The sequence below is a fragment of the Mytilus galloprovincialis genome, chromosome 5 (genome assembly GCF_965363235.1).
Source record: "Mytilus galloprovincialis chromosome 5, xbMytGall1.hap1.1, whole genome shotgun sequence".
Lineage (NCBI taxonomy): Eukaryota > Metazoa > Mollusca > Bivalvia > Mytilida > Mytilidae > Mytilus > Mytilus galloprovincialis.
This window is the reverse complement of record NC_134842.1, coordinates 32022975-32039807: the sequence shown is the minus strand read 5'-3', so window position 1 is coordinate 32039807 and position 16833 is coordinate 32022975. Positions and strand designations below refer to the sequence as shown.

The 16833-nt window shown below is 31.8% G+C and overlaps 1 protein-coding gene across 2 annotated transcripts; it reads left to right on the top strand.

Annotated features, from left to right (window-relative positions):
- Positions 1–1373: 1373 nt before the first annotated feature.
- Positions 1374–13199, top strand: LOC143075622 (uncharacterized). Of its 2 annotated transcripts, XM_076251107.1 has the most exons (6): positions 1374–2445; positions 3434–3505; positions 4489–4575; positions 7026–8763; positions 9174–9447; positions 10115–13199. In XM_076251107.1, exons 1-6 carry the CDS (start codon positions 2034–2036, stop codon positions 10859–10861), a joined length of 3330 nt encoding a protein of 1109 aa, XP_076107222.1. In that variant the 5' UTR covers positions 1374–2033; the 3' UTR covers positions 10862–13199. The 2 variants fall into 2 exon arrangements, with proteins under 2 accessions (XP_076107222.1, XP_076107223.1); XM_076251108.1 differs by lacking the exons at positions 3434–3505; positions 4489–4575 and having other exon boundaries at positions 1377–2445.
- The last annotated feature ends 3634 nt before the right edge of the window (positions 13200–16833 follow it).

The following is a 16833-nucleotide window of genomic DNA, read 5'->3' as shown; positions in this document are numbered from 1 at the left end:
ACAGACGAACGAACAGACGGACGAACGAACCAGAAAACATAATGCCTATAAATGGGGAATAATATGACTAAGTAACTATAAAAATATCAGTAACATGTGACTAAGTAACTATGAAATATCAGTTAAATTGACTAAGTAACTATAAAGATATCAGTTATATGTAACAACATAATTATAAAAAAATCAGTAACATATGACTATGAAACCATAGAAATATCAGTTATATGTGACTAAGTCACTATAAACAAATCTGGTACACGTGACTAAGTTACTATATAAATATCAGTTATATGTGACTAAGCAACTTTAAAAATATCCATTACACGTGACTGAGTTACTATAACAATATTAGTAACAGATCACTAAGTTCCTATAAACATGATAAAAATTCAGTTATATATGATTTATAAAAAATTTAGTTTTATGTGACTGTTACAATAAAAATATCTGTTGTATTTGAATAAGTTACTAAATAAAAGTTGTTCTTACAAAACATGTCTCTTCATGTTTCAAATGCCAGGTGACCATTACTTGTAATTGAAAGGAATTGGGCCTTCGTGGCTAGTAGGGATCACCAATTTGATTTTATATTTTTGTTTTACATTTAAAGGAAAATGTGAGAAGAAGACAAACATGTCATCAATTTGCCTCAATACACTGAAGTTATTGTTTTAAAGACAAAGAGGATAAAAATTGACGACAAAATAATTGACAAAATTGTACTGGTTGCTAAAACCTTATTGTTGGTCCTAGATGTACCAGAACAGAAAAATAACGAGTAAGTTCACTCTCAATGTAAAATATCGTAGAATAGAATATTTTTGGAGCGTTTATTTTTTTGATAATTAAGTTTAAATAATAAAAAAAAACATTTATGTTACTATGTCTTAAATCGGACCAGAATTACAGACATGCTAGAAAACACAATATATATATAATAAAACCGGTTTGGCCTAAGAAACCTCTGTTTTTTTGTCATAATCTTAATTTCTTAAGAGCTTGTCCATGAGAAAACCATGCAATATGTCAAAAATCGTCCGGAAGCTAGTTTCGAAATATAATGTTATGTGACATGTATCTGGAAGGCTACCATGTAGGGACTCTGTGAAAACCATCAAAAGTGCAAATATTTGATTCTATTTTTAGAAATAAGCAATTCTATTTTTAGAACACATTCACGCATTGGCACAAGCATTTTCTTATGAAAAAATGGCCATCTTTGTAAAAGTTTTTTTTGTCATTTTTATGGCAAATGTAGTTATTTTCTTTGACAGAATGCAAGTTAAACATGTTTTCAACTGCATAAAAATCTTTTTTACCGTCAAATGTTATGAATTGGCATCATGCCAACTTTTGGAAAATAATTGGTACAGAGAGGTTGATGCTGCTTACTGTTTTTAGAAGTTAACAATTTGCAAGATAACACTTGAATTTTGTTTCTGTTGTGCTTTTTATGTTTCATGAGGTTGATATCTTCAGAATCTGTAAGCTTTTGCTTTGCAAATAAGTTTTAATGACATTTTGAGCATGTCAAAAAATCAAAAATTTTAACGAAAAAAAGAAGAATTTCAGGCAGAATATACTATTTACTTGTCAACAAACTCCTCAATTTTATCTTAAAGTTACTGGTATATAGATAATAATTGAAGGGAAAAATTTAAAACACAATATTAATTTTTTAAAGTCAAAATTGAGAAATTCAAGGGTTTAAGATAAATTTAATTATCAAAATATTTTTCCTATCCTAATCCAATATTCATACACTATAGTTTATACATTTGTATCAGGAAATAACAGTTCTAATTTCAAATATTTATTTGGTAGATATATTTGATTTAATTTTAATTTCAAACTTATTCTTTAATTTCTGTATGTACAAAAAATAAGAATAAACCTTCATGGTGCCCCAGTAAAAGATTGATTTACCTCCCCTGATTGTACTCTTTAATGTTTACATTGGAGACAAAATGGAACCACATCTTCTGCTGTATTATTTCATGGACAATCTGTAGTTATGTAATTAATGCATAACTATGCAGTATGAGAAAAAGAATGAAATGAAATGTACATTTGCTTATAAATCTGAATGTGGTCAATCATTGCATTATGCTTCAAATGTCCTGTGTATCCCTATAACCAAATGTGACAAACCCACAAGTACCCATTTACGTAGTCTTGGGTGTAACTCCACGGACTATGAACTACCAGAAGGGCTTTTAATACTGTACAGAAGTGGGATATTTTCAATAGACTGTTCTTCATGTGACATTTACATATGCCCGAAACACAGGGATGATTTTGGAATATATTGGAGGCGTCAAACGAGAAAGTGCCAGTCACCTACACATCCAGACCAGAGTGTTGCAAAACCAAACAGAGGCATACCAGCATCAGTATGCAAAGAGCTATGGATGACAAAGAGAATATCTCTGCCAGTTGGTTCAGGTACAAATTTCTAGTATGATTTAAAAGTGATAAAATTTCTTTAGATAAACTTTGTATGGAAAAGGGGGAGGGGGAGGGGGTTATACATGTACAATGTAAATGCACTTCATATGAAATACTCGATGAAATAAAATTCTTTCAAAACATCAATGTCATGCGTAAAAAAATATTTGGGAGATATTCTGAGACAATTTGTTTGTGGTGGTGGTGGGTTTGTTTTTTTTTGGGGGGGTGGGGTGGCTATAATTACTATGCATATGTCATATATGTCAACACAGATTGGTACAAATGTACATGTTAACACTAACACAGATCAACAGAAACTATTAGTCTATCACCTCACTGCAGGTGTTATATAGCCCGAGCACTGGTTAGAGCAGAATCATTTGAAAACTGACTCACAACAACTGTGATGAACTAAGCCATCAAATAATATTGATAACAAAATCTGCCAAATGAATCAAAATTTTCCTGTAAAAATTTAGTCAACAATCACAAAGAAGTTTACCAAATGTTACACACATTTAGCATGATTTGACTTCCACCATTCCACAGGGCACTTTAAAGATATATTGAATTTCCAAATACATGAAATATGAGTCTAACTAGAAAAATGTAAATACACATTTTAATTATCAATTTTCCTTTGAACATGATCTACATGTGCAAGCTTAAGGTCCCTATATAAAATAATAATATAATGAATGAATTTTTAGTCACCGTACATGCATGACATGATGTTATGGTATGCATTGTTTTAACTGAAAAATGACTTGAGACAAAGTTTGTATTTTGTCTTCAAAGCCTACAATTATTATTAGAGTTACTACATGTACATGTACTAAGTGGAGGACATCTGTTTTAGAATTACTACAGTTTTTATTAGAATTCTTTGTCTGCACTTCCTACTTATCTTTGGGTACTATGTGTAATATTTATAATATACATATATACAAGCATCATTGTAAATTATTTCTCTTTCTTTTAGGAATATGTTACTCTTGCATCAGAAAGTATCCTGTATCTCAAGACAGCAAGCAGGCTTTGATAACTGATATTGGTATGTACATGCTTGTAGATGAAGTAAAAATAAATGTGCCCAAGTGTACTCCTTACTTCTTGAAGTGGGCAAGGTACATATTCAGGAATATATAAAGAGATAGGGTTTAAATTTGGTATGGAAATAGGGAATATGTCAATGAGACAATAACCCGACCAAAGAGCAATCAACAGCCAAAGGTCACCAATGGGTCTTCCACGCAGCTAGAAAATCCCGAACTTGGAGGTGGTCCTCAAAAGTTGCGTACTAGTTACTGAAAATTGACATCATACTAAACGTCAAAACATATTTATAAATGAACTAAAATTGAGAATGGAAATGGGGAATGTGTCAAAGAGACAACAACCCGACCAAATAAAAAAACAACAGCAGAAGGTCACCAACAGGTCTTCAATGTAACGAGAAATTCCTGCACCTGGAGGCATCCTTCAGCTGGCCTCTAAACAAATATATACTAGTTCAGTGATAATGAACGCCACACTAATTTCCAAATTGAACACAATTTGTATAAATGAACTGTCTGTTTAATAGGTTTGTCATTTTTTTCTGACTATGCAGTTCCTGAACAGGCTGATTGAATTTATGAAATTTTATTTTAATGTCATTGTGCACCTCTTGTTTAGACTTATTTTTGTCCGAATTATTTTTGGGGGTTTCCGGAGGCAAATCATTGACATTGCATTTATTGCCTGTTGAGAAGTATGTTTGTGGTATTTTTTGGTGTTGATTTCTAAGTATAATGCCTGGTTACATTTATATTAAAACAAAGGATATGGGGTACATGTATCCATCACTGACACAAAATTAGTTCATGCACAGCCAAAAAACACACAAAAAGCAAAGAAATAGTGCTTTTTCCGCTGCTGTTCATCCCAAAGAGTCCCTAGCACTTGGCCTGGGCATAACTCTTTACAAAAATAACAATAATAACAATAAGTTTTCAATTTATATTTTTTGTTTTCATTATTTTCATAATGTTTTAGGAAAATTTAACGACAGTTCAGAAAGACTATTCACCACAGAAACCGGAATTTCAAATGCAGAAGAATCTGATAATTTAGCTTTCACCAGTAAGTGTTTACAGTACTATTCCTTTTTATAAATAAGTAAATATCTGTCAATTCAGAAATTATTGCACTGTTTTTGTTATTACAAAAAAAGGCAACAGGGTTATAATTGCAAGAACTCAAACTTTATTTTGCTTAAATATCAATTTATAACATATTATAAAAGAAAAACAATATTTTATAGTTGTTGACCTGGGACAATGTGCAATTGGGGTGTGTGTGTGGGAGGGGGGGGGGTGTAACATTGAAACTCTCATTTTAGGGCAAGAATCCTTCAAAAAATAAATCTATGATTTCCTTCTCTCAGATCAGAATATACATGTGCTTTCTACAGTTCAGTTATAAAAAAAAAACATCCTCTATCTCTATATCCCATCAATAAGTTTATCAAAACGATCAGATCTCTAATGTTTATGGCATATAACAAGTGTTTGCATCATTATTTTTTTTTTTACCCACCTATATTCATTATGTTTTTCAGTCTATGCTTCTGTTGTCCGTATTCTGTCTGTTCCCTATTATATGATCTTTCTAATTTATATAGAGTTAGGAAGATTTGGTGTAAGTGCCAATGAGACAACTCTCCATCCAAATAACAATTTATAAAAGTATACCATTATAGGTCAATGTACAGCCTTCAACACAGAGCCTTGGCTGACATACCAAACAAAAAGCTATAAAGGTTCTCAAATTTACTAGTGTAAAACCATTCAAACACTAAATCCAACAGTCAAATCTATATAAAAAGATGAGAAACGAGAAACACGTATAAATTACATAAACAAACAACAACTACTGTAGACAGATTCCTGACTTAGGAGAGGTGCAAACATGTGCAGCGGGATTAAACGTTTGAATGATACCAAACCTTCGCCCTTTTCTGAAACAATAGCATAACATTACAACAAAGCAAACCAAACGATAAAATATCAATTGGAAGGCTTAACTCAATCAAAAACCGTAAATTAACACACTATGAACGAATAAATTTGATTTGCGATTCCTGAATGCAAATGCACAGTTAACGAAATTTTAAATCGTATAATGGTATCACATTTGCTGTCGTCAGAGAAGTCTGAAGACACTTAATTTCTGGACAATAACCTTAGTTTTAGTGAATGGATTTCTATAAAATTTAAACACAAAGTTTGAAACTAAAAGAGTAAGGTTGGGATTGATTTTGGGAATTTCATATAGTTCTAACCGTTTAGAAATTAAAGGGCTAAAAAGGTGTCCAAATAATCATTTTTCTCATCACTTGGCGTCCATCGTCCTTCGTAGTCCTGTGTCTGTCTTCGTCCTGCGTCTGTCGTCGTTAACTTTTACAAAAATCTTCTCCTCTGAAACTACTGCCACTGGGCAAAATTTAATCAAACTTGACCACAATCATCATTTGGGTATCTAGTTCAGAAATATGTCTGGTGACCCGCCCAATCAACCAAGATGGCGGCCATGGCTAAAAATAGAAATAGTTGATGGGTTGCTGCCTATGAATTGGTAATTTTAAAGAAATTTTGTCGTTTTTGGTTATTATATTGAATGCTATTATAGATAGAGATAAACTGTAAACAGCAATAATGTTCAGCAAAGTAAGATCTACATATAAGTCAACTTGACCAAAATGTTCAGTTGACCCTTTAAGGAGTTATTGACCTTTATAGTCTTTTTTTACCAATTTTTCATAAATTTTTGTTATCTTTTACAAAAATCTTCTCCTCTGAAACTACTGGGCAAAATTCAACCAGACTTAGCCACAATCATCATTGGAGTATCTAGTTAAAAAATGTGTGCAGTGACCCAGCTAACCAATCAAAATGGCAGCCATGGCTAAAAATAGAACATAGGGGTAAAATGTAGATTTTGGCTTATTACTTTTAAACCAAAGTATTTAGAGGAAATCTGACAAGAAGTTAAATTGTTTTTCAGGTTAAAATCTATCTGCCCTGAAATTGTCAGATGAATTGGACCGCCGGTTGTTGGGTTGCTGCCCCCCAATTGGTTGAAAACAATTCTTTTATAATGCATAGTATAAATTGCTTATTTCTTGACCAATTTCAATGGGGTTTTATTCTTGAATGCTTTGATATGCTAAATCGAACCATGTATTTAGATTTTTGATTTTTGGCTCTTTATTGAATTGGTCCATATAATGGTCCAAAATTTTACTAGTTTTATTTTAATAAAAATTGAAAATGTGGGGTTCTTTGATATGCTTAAACTATAGATATAGGAAGATGTGGTGTGAGTGCCAATGAGACAACTCTCCATCCAAATAACAATTTAAAAAGTAAACCATTATAGGTTAAAGGACGGCCTTCAACATGCATTTAAATTTTTGATAATGGGCCCAAGTTTCAAGTTGGTCCAAATTGGGGTCCAAAATTAAACTTTGTTAGATATCAAAGTGTACCAAAATTCTAAAAAAACCATTATAATTTGATTTTTTTTTTTAGATTCAGAATGTGACTTTCCACTATCATCACAATCCACTCAGACATTTTCCCAGACCACAACCTCTGATTGGGAAGAAGAAAACATGGCTCCAAGAGAGATTTTCAATGCTGCAATGAAAATGCTTTCCAGAAATTTTCCAGCCCTAAGTTCACAGCTACAGTTGCCATGGATTAGCCTCTCAAAAAGTTCATCCTCATATTATACCAAAATTATTACAGAAGCTATCCAGTTGATTGCACAGTATGTTGCACCAGGTCAAGAAAATAATCTTTTGACAGATGTGTGCAAGAAGTGGATATCATTAAAAGAAGACAAACCTGACACAATGACTGAGGCATTGATTGCATCCTATCAACAGCAGAACAACAGATTAAGTCAGATGCAAATTTTATCCCTATTTGCAAGTAAGCATACAAAGGAAAGATTAATGGAACTGGTACCAGGACTTAGTGTTTTTAAAATTGATGCTGCCCGAAGACATGCAACACTAACATTTCCAGGACAATTTATAAATCCACCAAAGGTCTACCGTTCCAGATTGAGCATGCCAAGAGTAATGCATTTCATTGAATTTATTTCTTGCCCCACTTACCATCAGGCTGTTGGTTATGGATCCAAGACCTTAAAATTGTCATCTGGATTAGAGATAACTATACCTAAGGTTGTAAGAAATGTAATTGCATCTAGACTTGTGAGTTCATACAGCCAATACTGCAATGATGAGGGTTATGAGTGCCTAGGCAGATCCACACTGTTTAACATTGTTAAGGCTTGTGCAGCATCACAAAAGAAAAACATGCATGGACTTGACAATATCACTTCTGAAGGTATGCGTGCAATTGATATTCTTCTTAAAATTGTGTCCAAATTGGAAATGTTTGGTTTATCTTCTGAATGTGTAGTCAAGCTTAAATCATTACTTGATCATGTGAATCAACACCTGAAATTTGAGATGAAGGGGCATGTGGAAAACAAATCAAAATGTGCAGAACACTGTTCTACATACAGCCTTAGTGATCCAACATCAAAATGTTTCAGTGACAAATGTGATCATGACCATGACCAATCCTGTGATGACTGCTCAACAACAGGGGTACTGGATACAGTTATGTTGGATGCAGTATCATCTGTCAGAAACGCGATTCCTGCTGACATCCAAGAGGAGATAACCCATGACTTGCAGATATCCACTTTAAATTTATCAACTTGGAAAGCTCATTGTATTAGAACAGTACACCAAGAACAGGCACGTAGAGATGTACTATTACAATTAAAATCTCATCAATGTTTAATTGTAATGGACTGGGCAATGAAGTTCCTACCTATAAAACACAGAGAAACACAAGCTGATTTCTATGGGAAAAAAGGCATTGGTTGGCACATTTCTTCTGTAATAACAACTTCACAGATTTTAGGTGAATCACCTGCAACTCATACAGACAAATTTGATGTTCAAACCTTTGTCCATATTCTGCAGTTAGGAACTCAGGGTTGGTTCTCAGTTGCCCATATACTAACAGACTTGTTAAACCAACTGTCAGTCAGGACTACAGTGAAAGAGGTCTTCTTGAAGAGTGACAATGCAGGATGTTATCACTGCGCACCACTGCTTTCTTTTATTCAGCATCTGAACTCATGTTCATCCATCAAGGTTCTCCAATACAACTTCAGTGAGGCACAAAGTGGGAAAGACATCTGTGATGCCAAGACTGCTCATTGCAAAATGCATATGATCAGGTAACTTTTTTTTAAACAAATATGTTCATACCCTTTAGACAGTTATGATTTCAAGTCATATATAAATATTTTTTTAGGAGAAAATATAAGAAAAAAATAAATACCGGACAATGACATGAAGCAGCACTAAATCACCCAATGAAAAACAAGAGCCTTCAACAATGAGTATATCCCTACCACATTTTTAATTATAAATGACTATGAAATTACAAAATAAAAAAAAAAACAATTTAAGCAACTAACAGCTTGATTCATGTACAAATCAATGAACGAAAATCATATAGGATATATAGCAATAAACTGTATCACAGGATTCTGACTTGGGACAGACCCAGTATATTGCTAGGTTAAACCAGTTTGCTAGTTGTTGGTTAATGTCTTTACTTATGTACTTTCATTTTATTTTACAGGTACTCTGGAGAAGGACACGATATAGTTACACCACAAGACATGAGAGCAGCACTTCATGCAAATGGTGGGGTTAAAGGTGTATTGGCATCAGTGGTATCTGTGGACAATCAACACGAGAGAAAAATGGTGTCCAAAATTCCCAACATCAGTCAAATGAATGACATCACATTTCACGAAAATGGAGTGACATGCAGACGGGCCTATAAGATTGGTACAGGAAGCTTTTTGCCACCCAATCAGTTTAAAGATAGTGCAACATTGACTAGATTTACGGTAAAAAAACATAACAATAGGATTAAGGTATAATTGTATGGAATATTGCATATGTAAAATTTACACTTCACTAAAGTTTTAGATATCTGTTGTCTGCTTACAGGTTCATTTTCACAGTAAACATTTGAATTAAGATTAAAAAGGCTGCAAAAGTGAACCTGGTTTAGTATACATTAAAAAATTGAAAATAAATATATTATTAGTTAAGTGTAAATATTCTATACTTTTATATATATCCTCTTGTCTAATTTGTATTCGTATCTCCCTTAATATAAATGGCATAAATGACTTTTAAGAACAGCTATATGATGCAGTCTGGATTTTTTCATTGTTGAAGGCAGTTGGTTGCCTATAATTGCTTACAACCACTTCATTTCATCTTTAATTGATTATTGTCTATTTGGCAATCATACCAACTCTTTTAATGTTTATACATTTCAACTTGCTTGACTTAGTTTCTAGGTCCAATTTTTTTCAATAACCTGGATGGTAGCTTATTGACATTTTGCACAAACAATTCTGTTATTGATACAAAATCAAGGTCATATGTACCTTAATTTACATTTGGTTTCTTATTGGTCAATTTTTTATTGGCATTTTAAATTAAGTTAGTAGAATGCTAGCTTATTATGTATAATGTTTGTAATATGGATATCACTTCTTGTAGGTTGAAGAGCCATTCCCAATCTTGCTTAACAACAAAGGTTCCTTGAAAATCCTCTCTGTAAGACCTGAAGAGCAAACTATTGAAGAAGTACCAAGGAATGATGGCCATGAAACTGATCAGTCAATTTCTGAACCGAATCACCAGTTGTATCCATGTCCTGATATGTCTTGCTCAAAAGTGTATACAAAATTATGTTATCTGGAAAACCATCTATGTCTTGGTAATCATGTGTACAATAGTAAGAAAGAAAATCAGTTTGACTCTATTAAAAAAGCTTGGGCTTCACAGTGTGTTGCAGTGGAGAGAGAACACAAAGTGCTTGTACGAGCTACAGCACCTTCAACTGTTTTGGTTTTTAACAATGAAGGCTGGGCATTGAAAACTTCTAAGTCTGTCAAACGTTTCTCAACAAAAGTCAAAGACTACATTTCTTCAATTCATCAATATTTTAACGCAACAGGCAAACGACCAAATTTTGAGGATATAGCTGAAGAATTAAAAACTAAAAGGGATGATGATGGGAACAAAGTATTTAAGCAGGAAGAATGGCTTTCACCATCACAAATAAGAAGTCTGTTTTCGAACTTTGTGAGAAAGAATGCACAGTCTATTGAAATTCATACTGGTACTCAGAAAGAAACCAAGAATGATGAAGATCTTCAACAAGCCATAGCTGAAATAGATGCGTTGGAGTATCATGCTGACATGATCAATGTTGCTTTGGCATCTGAAAATGATTTTTCATAAACTATATATTGCTGTATTATTATGCAGATATTGTTGTTCACAATTATCCATTTTAAGTTGGTACCCAACACTTTAACTGAAATCAATTTAACTCGTTTAATTTTGATAAAATTTTGACAAAGTATTTACTTTGATCCTTAAAGTTTGACAAAGATATAAAAATTTCAAAAAAATTGAACCAACTGTTTAATCAGAAAAAATACACTGGTTATATAGCAGTTTGACAAACACTTATTTTAATCATTGAGAAGCTAAATATTACCTTAACAACACAATGTGAGTAAAACGTTTAACTGATTTTAAAAAAGTTATCTCCCTGTAGTGTTAGGTACCACCTTAATTGTATGGAATAACTTGAAAATAGAAGACGTAATTAGCATAATTGATAATGGGACACCTCTCCTGGTATGTTTATTCTCCAATTGATATTGTCACACTTAAAGCTTGAAATACTTGAGTTTTTGCTAATTATTTGGGTTTTGCCCATTTTTCTTTTCCTCTACTGATGAAATATCAAACAAATGATACTTTAATAAGACAAATTAAATTGATTGAACACCTATGAGTATGTTGAAAGTTTTATGTGAAATAAAAGGAAAGTAACTAGGTACAAAAACAGCATAAAAGTAATGATGAAATTTATAGAATCATTTTTTTAAGTGTTCAGAACAGTCTAATAGACTTTAGTAAGTAAATGTACATACAAATGTTGTGTTTGGATAAAAAAAAATCAATCCTCAAACTAAAGCATGCAAGTAGGTAGTAAGTGTTAGTGGTCTAACATTGTTCTATATAAGACTGTTGTAAATATTACCATGGGAGATAATTAGAATTATAGAGGACCAGATTTATCTCTTTGTGTTCACTAATCTTCATTTGATTACATGCAAGTTGTTATTTTATTGTATGTCAAACACTATATTATTCATATGTTCAGATGTTGAAATGATTGCTACATTAAGGGACATACACAAACTTATAATAATGTTTTGGGGTCAGTTATGTTTTTCATGTTAAACAAATTCATGCTTTCTGTAGAAGAGGGGCGAGTGATATCAGATAGACATGTAGTTGTTAATTAATGTTAATTTTTTTTTATAGAATACAGCTTTTTGTGCTTTAATAAAAACAACTTTGCTATAAATTTAAGCAAGGAAAAACTAACTATTCATGAATTCTTTTCAAAATATTTTGAAACAAAAGGGGTTACCTTATTTCCGAAAATTGTGTATTTTTTGTTTTTAACCTCCTTATAATAAATTATCTCCCTTTTTGATAGGACTGTTCTAAAATGTGTAAATACATTATTACAAAAGGTTTAGAATCTTATCATATCAACCTTTTCATGTTCTATTTATAATTCAGCAATATTTGATAAAGTACTTTCACAGAAAATAATTTGTTTTAACAGGCAAAAAATGGTGTTTAGCCACCCCCTCCCCTATCATTTTAAAGCAACCAAACTTCATTTTCTAAATACTGTGTGTTTATTATTTCTATGTAGTCTGCTTTTTATTAATTTTTATGTAGACCAAATTTTAATATCTGGTAGAATTATTATTTTGCAAAAAGTGTCATTTTTTTTTCCTTTGCTCAAATTTGTTGCCAACCAATAACACCGTGATTTTAAATTGTCCATACCCACCGAGATATTTTAAAAGAAATATTTAATTTAATGTAGTCTCTTGTATAATCTGAGTAAAACCCCAATTCCAGTGTTCATTTTTAATAAGTCACTGTTTACTTTATTGAATCTTGAATTTTATCAATTTTTCAAGTTTGAAAAAAAAGGGGGGTGTTGGATCAGATTTTTTTTTTTATTAATATTCAAATGCAAAGCAAAACCTGTTATATGGAAGCAATTAAGACTTGAATAATTGTAAAAAAAGCAAAAAGAAATAAATAAAAGTGTTATCTTAGTATATACAACCCTATGAACTTTGGCGTTTTTTAGAAAATAGGAAATTTGCAAAATTGCAAAATTTACAGAGTTATCTGCCCTTGGGTAACTTCAATTTTTTTTTTTTTATGGCAGATATGGCTATGAAAAGGTCTTTGTGTTATGTTTTATAATTGATGCCACTTTTGTTGATGATATGTTTATAAATACATTAAATATTGTTTCAAAAAATGCTTATTTTCTGTATTTTCTGTTGGTTTTCATCCGAAAATTTCCAAATTACAGGTGGCGCCCCCTACGGCCAAGATATATAAATCAGATCAAAACATTATATTTATTTACAGTAGTTATGGTAAGGTTAACCTACAAACAAGATTTCATAAAGATTGGCAAATATTGATACCGGACTATTTTGCATGGTTTTCTCATGGACAGGCTCTTAATATGAAATAATTATCTTTTGCTATTGCCAAATATGAAAATGCATATTTTCAATAGTCAGATATTGTTGTGAAGTATGAAAAATGTATCATTTTTGTTAAAGGTTCAATGATGCTTCTATAACCACATCAATACATCTGCCTGGTTATCCAACAGATTTCTGCTTTATCAGCAAAAACTGTGAGTTTTGTTTACAATATTATAGTAAAACATATGCATTCAGGATACAGATTGATTGATTTCAGTTTGCTTAACCACGTCTAGAGGAAAATAGTTCAATCATATTCAGACCAGAACAAATAAAAAATACATTCAGTTATAGGTAGGTCCTGTAATACAGGTCATAGGGAATGAAGGTCAGGGAAATTTTGACCCGTCAAAGAGTTGTTGCAATGTTCTTAACATGCAAAGAGCATGTCACTCTATGTTCAAGAGGCAACAGATGTAATGTCCCCATTCTGACAGGGAGTGGCTGGCGCTACTTATACATCCCGAACATTCAAACAGACGCTCCACTTCAGAAAGGGTTTTACTACAGGTGTGAAGAAGACCAGTACCCATATTTTCATTTTCCACTTTAAGGGCTACCATACAAATTAAAAAGAGGTAATATGTTTCTGTCCTTTGTATCGACTATTACATGTATAAGCCACAAATTGTTCACAAAACTTTGGTCAATAATCAAAACTAGAAATAAAGTTATAATATTAATAGATATCAGACTGGGAGCACCAAGTTGCCTGCATCTTTCACCTGAGATCTAAGGTACACAAGAATATTAAAACCAAGTTTAATTTTTTTTTAATTACAGTTTCTGATTTTACTATAGGTTTCGTTATGCTAATCCTAAGTTAGAAGAGAAAAATGGCATATACTTCTATGATAAGTCGAATAATGATTTAAGTGATTTGCATTTTCTATGTATTATAGTTTGCAAGACCAAAAACGTTAAAATTCCTCAGAAATTATTATTATTATAAAGCAATACTTGCATTTTACTGTATTTTATATTTAGTCATGGTGGCTATGCCGTTTTCGTATGTGGCATAATCAATAAAAAAAAAACCACCCTTATAATAAGTGTCGCTAAGTTTGGTCCAGATTGGCAAGGTGATTTCATTATTTTTTTTGTTTTCAGGTGGCTTTTTTGTTTCTTGGAAACATATCAGTGAAAGAGAAAACCATTTTTATACAAGAGAACATTTGTTTTACTTTAAGATTAGGGATAATTCCATTCCTTGTTGTCAGCCCTTTCTCATTCTTTCCAGTTTATCTAGATGGCGATCATAGCATACAGGATAAATATCCGGGATATGGAACACCAGGGTGGTATGTTTACATGGGAGATGGACATGGAGAAATATTATGTGTAAAATTAACGGACTGTTAATTAACTACGTCAAGTATAAAGTTTTGTTAATACACAATTGTGTTTTGTTCAAGTTTACATTTGAAATTGAAGTACTGACTGCTGGGTTTGAAGTTATTGTAATAAAGACTAATATATTTGTAAGATTTTTGTTTTTGTATACCAAAATAACTTTATTATTGTAATTAAATGTACAAAACATAGCATTCACAGTGATCATGATCAAATAAATCAGCCATAGGCCAATTGAACTTTTTTAATAGTTTTGTATAGATTTTATTGGCTGATGATAGACATTTTACAAGGCTTGGCTTGGTTTCCAAATTTTGTGTTCCATTTTTCTTCTAGCTGCGTATACTTGGACCTGGACTTCCTCTCCTTCGTAACTAATACGCATATAACAATCAACAGTAGTAGAATCCATGAAGAGAAAGATGAATATCCGTTTTATGTAGGTGTTTCCTTTATTTTTAGACATTCAATTATTATTTATTTAAAAACAGACATAGATCATGACTGAAAGGAACACCTGTGTATAGGTTTCAGGTTGTATATCCTGCCTTGATTTCCTATTTTCAACATTTCTTTTAATTACTGACAAGTAGCATCAAGGAGAGAGATATAATAATTCAAGTTTAAATAACAAAAAAAAAATGTTGGGTTCAAATAAAAGTAAAGAAAAAATCACGCATAAATTTGTGTTTAGGTTGTATCTTGTTGCTGAATAAGTGAGACCCGCAAATAAAGCCATGCTAGTAATTATAAATTGTCAATAAAAACAAAGACAAGAATTTACAGTAAACATATTTTATTAAAGAAATCATTATATATATAGCTACAAGAGACATAAATACGAAATATACAAAAGATTCAATAACTGGGATTAGGAAACAAGAGCAGTGCTCTTATATAAATTCGTCTCCCTAAATTCGAAAATAGAATTATAAGCTATGAACTCATGCTGAATAGCAAACAAATAAATATGTAACCAAATACAGTCAATGATTACAATAACAAAAGGAATATTCATAAGAAAAAATATATAGCAAAGGAAGGGGTGAAAGGTGTTTTTAGAAAAATGAGAGTGTTATTAAAGAATGAAACAATATTTTTTATATAGGGGAGGAGTGAGTATTTAGAATTATTTGATTGTGGATGTGAATCGATTGCTACTTATAATAAAGTTTTGCACAGCTTTAAATATCAGTATGTTTTGTTCTACTGTGAGTCTATCGAAACCAAAAAGTAAGACATTAGTAGAAACTTTGATTGGAATCTGTAGGTTGTGAATGTGTCTTTGGCGAGGATGCAAAATATTCAATGTACCTCGCCAAAGACAAGAATTAAAAGACAATATGATTGTTAAATCTTTTATCGGGGCTATAAGTTACATAAATGTTTTGGCATTAAAACTAGAAAGATCATCTCATAAGGAACATGTGTAGTAAGTTTCAAGTTGATTGGACTTCAACTTCATCAAAAACTACCTCGACAAAAAACTTTGACCTGAAGCGGAACGAACGGTCGGACGGACGGACGAACGAATGAACGAATGAACGGACGAACTAACAGACAGACGAACGAACGAACCAGAAAACATAATGCCCATAAATGGGGAATAATATGACTACGTAACTATGAAAATATAAGTTACATGTGACTAAGTAACTATGAAATATCAGTTAAATTGACTAAGTAACTATAAAGATATCAGTTATATGTAACAAAGTAATTATAAAAAAATCAGTAACATATGACAATGTAACTATAGAAATATCAGTTATATGTGACTAAGTCACTATAAACCAATCAGTTACACGTGACTAAGTTACTATAAAAATATCAGTTATATGTAACTAAGCAACTTTAGAAATATCCATTACACGTGACTGAGTTACTATAACAATATTAGTAACATATCACTAAGTTCCTATAAAAATTCAGTTATATATGATTTATAAAAATGTCAGTTTTGTGTGACTGTTACAATAAAAATATCTGTGGTATTTGAATAAGTTACTAAATAAAAGCTGTTCTTACAAAACATGTCTCTTCATGTTTCAAATGCCAGGTGACCATTACTTGTAATTGAAGGGAATTGGGCCTTCTTGGCTAGTAGGGATCACCAATTTGATTTTATATTTTTGTTTTACATTTACAGTTCACTTTAAGGGCTACTATACAAATTAAAATGAGGTAATATGTTTCTGTCCTTTGTTTCGACTATTACATGTATTAGTCACAAATTTTTCACAAAACTTT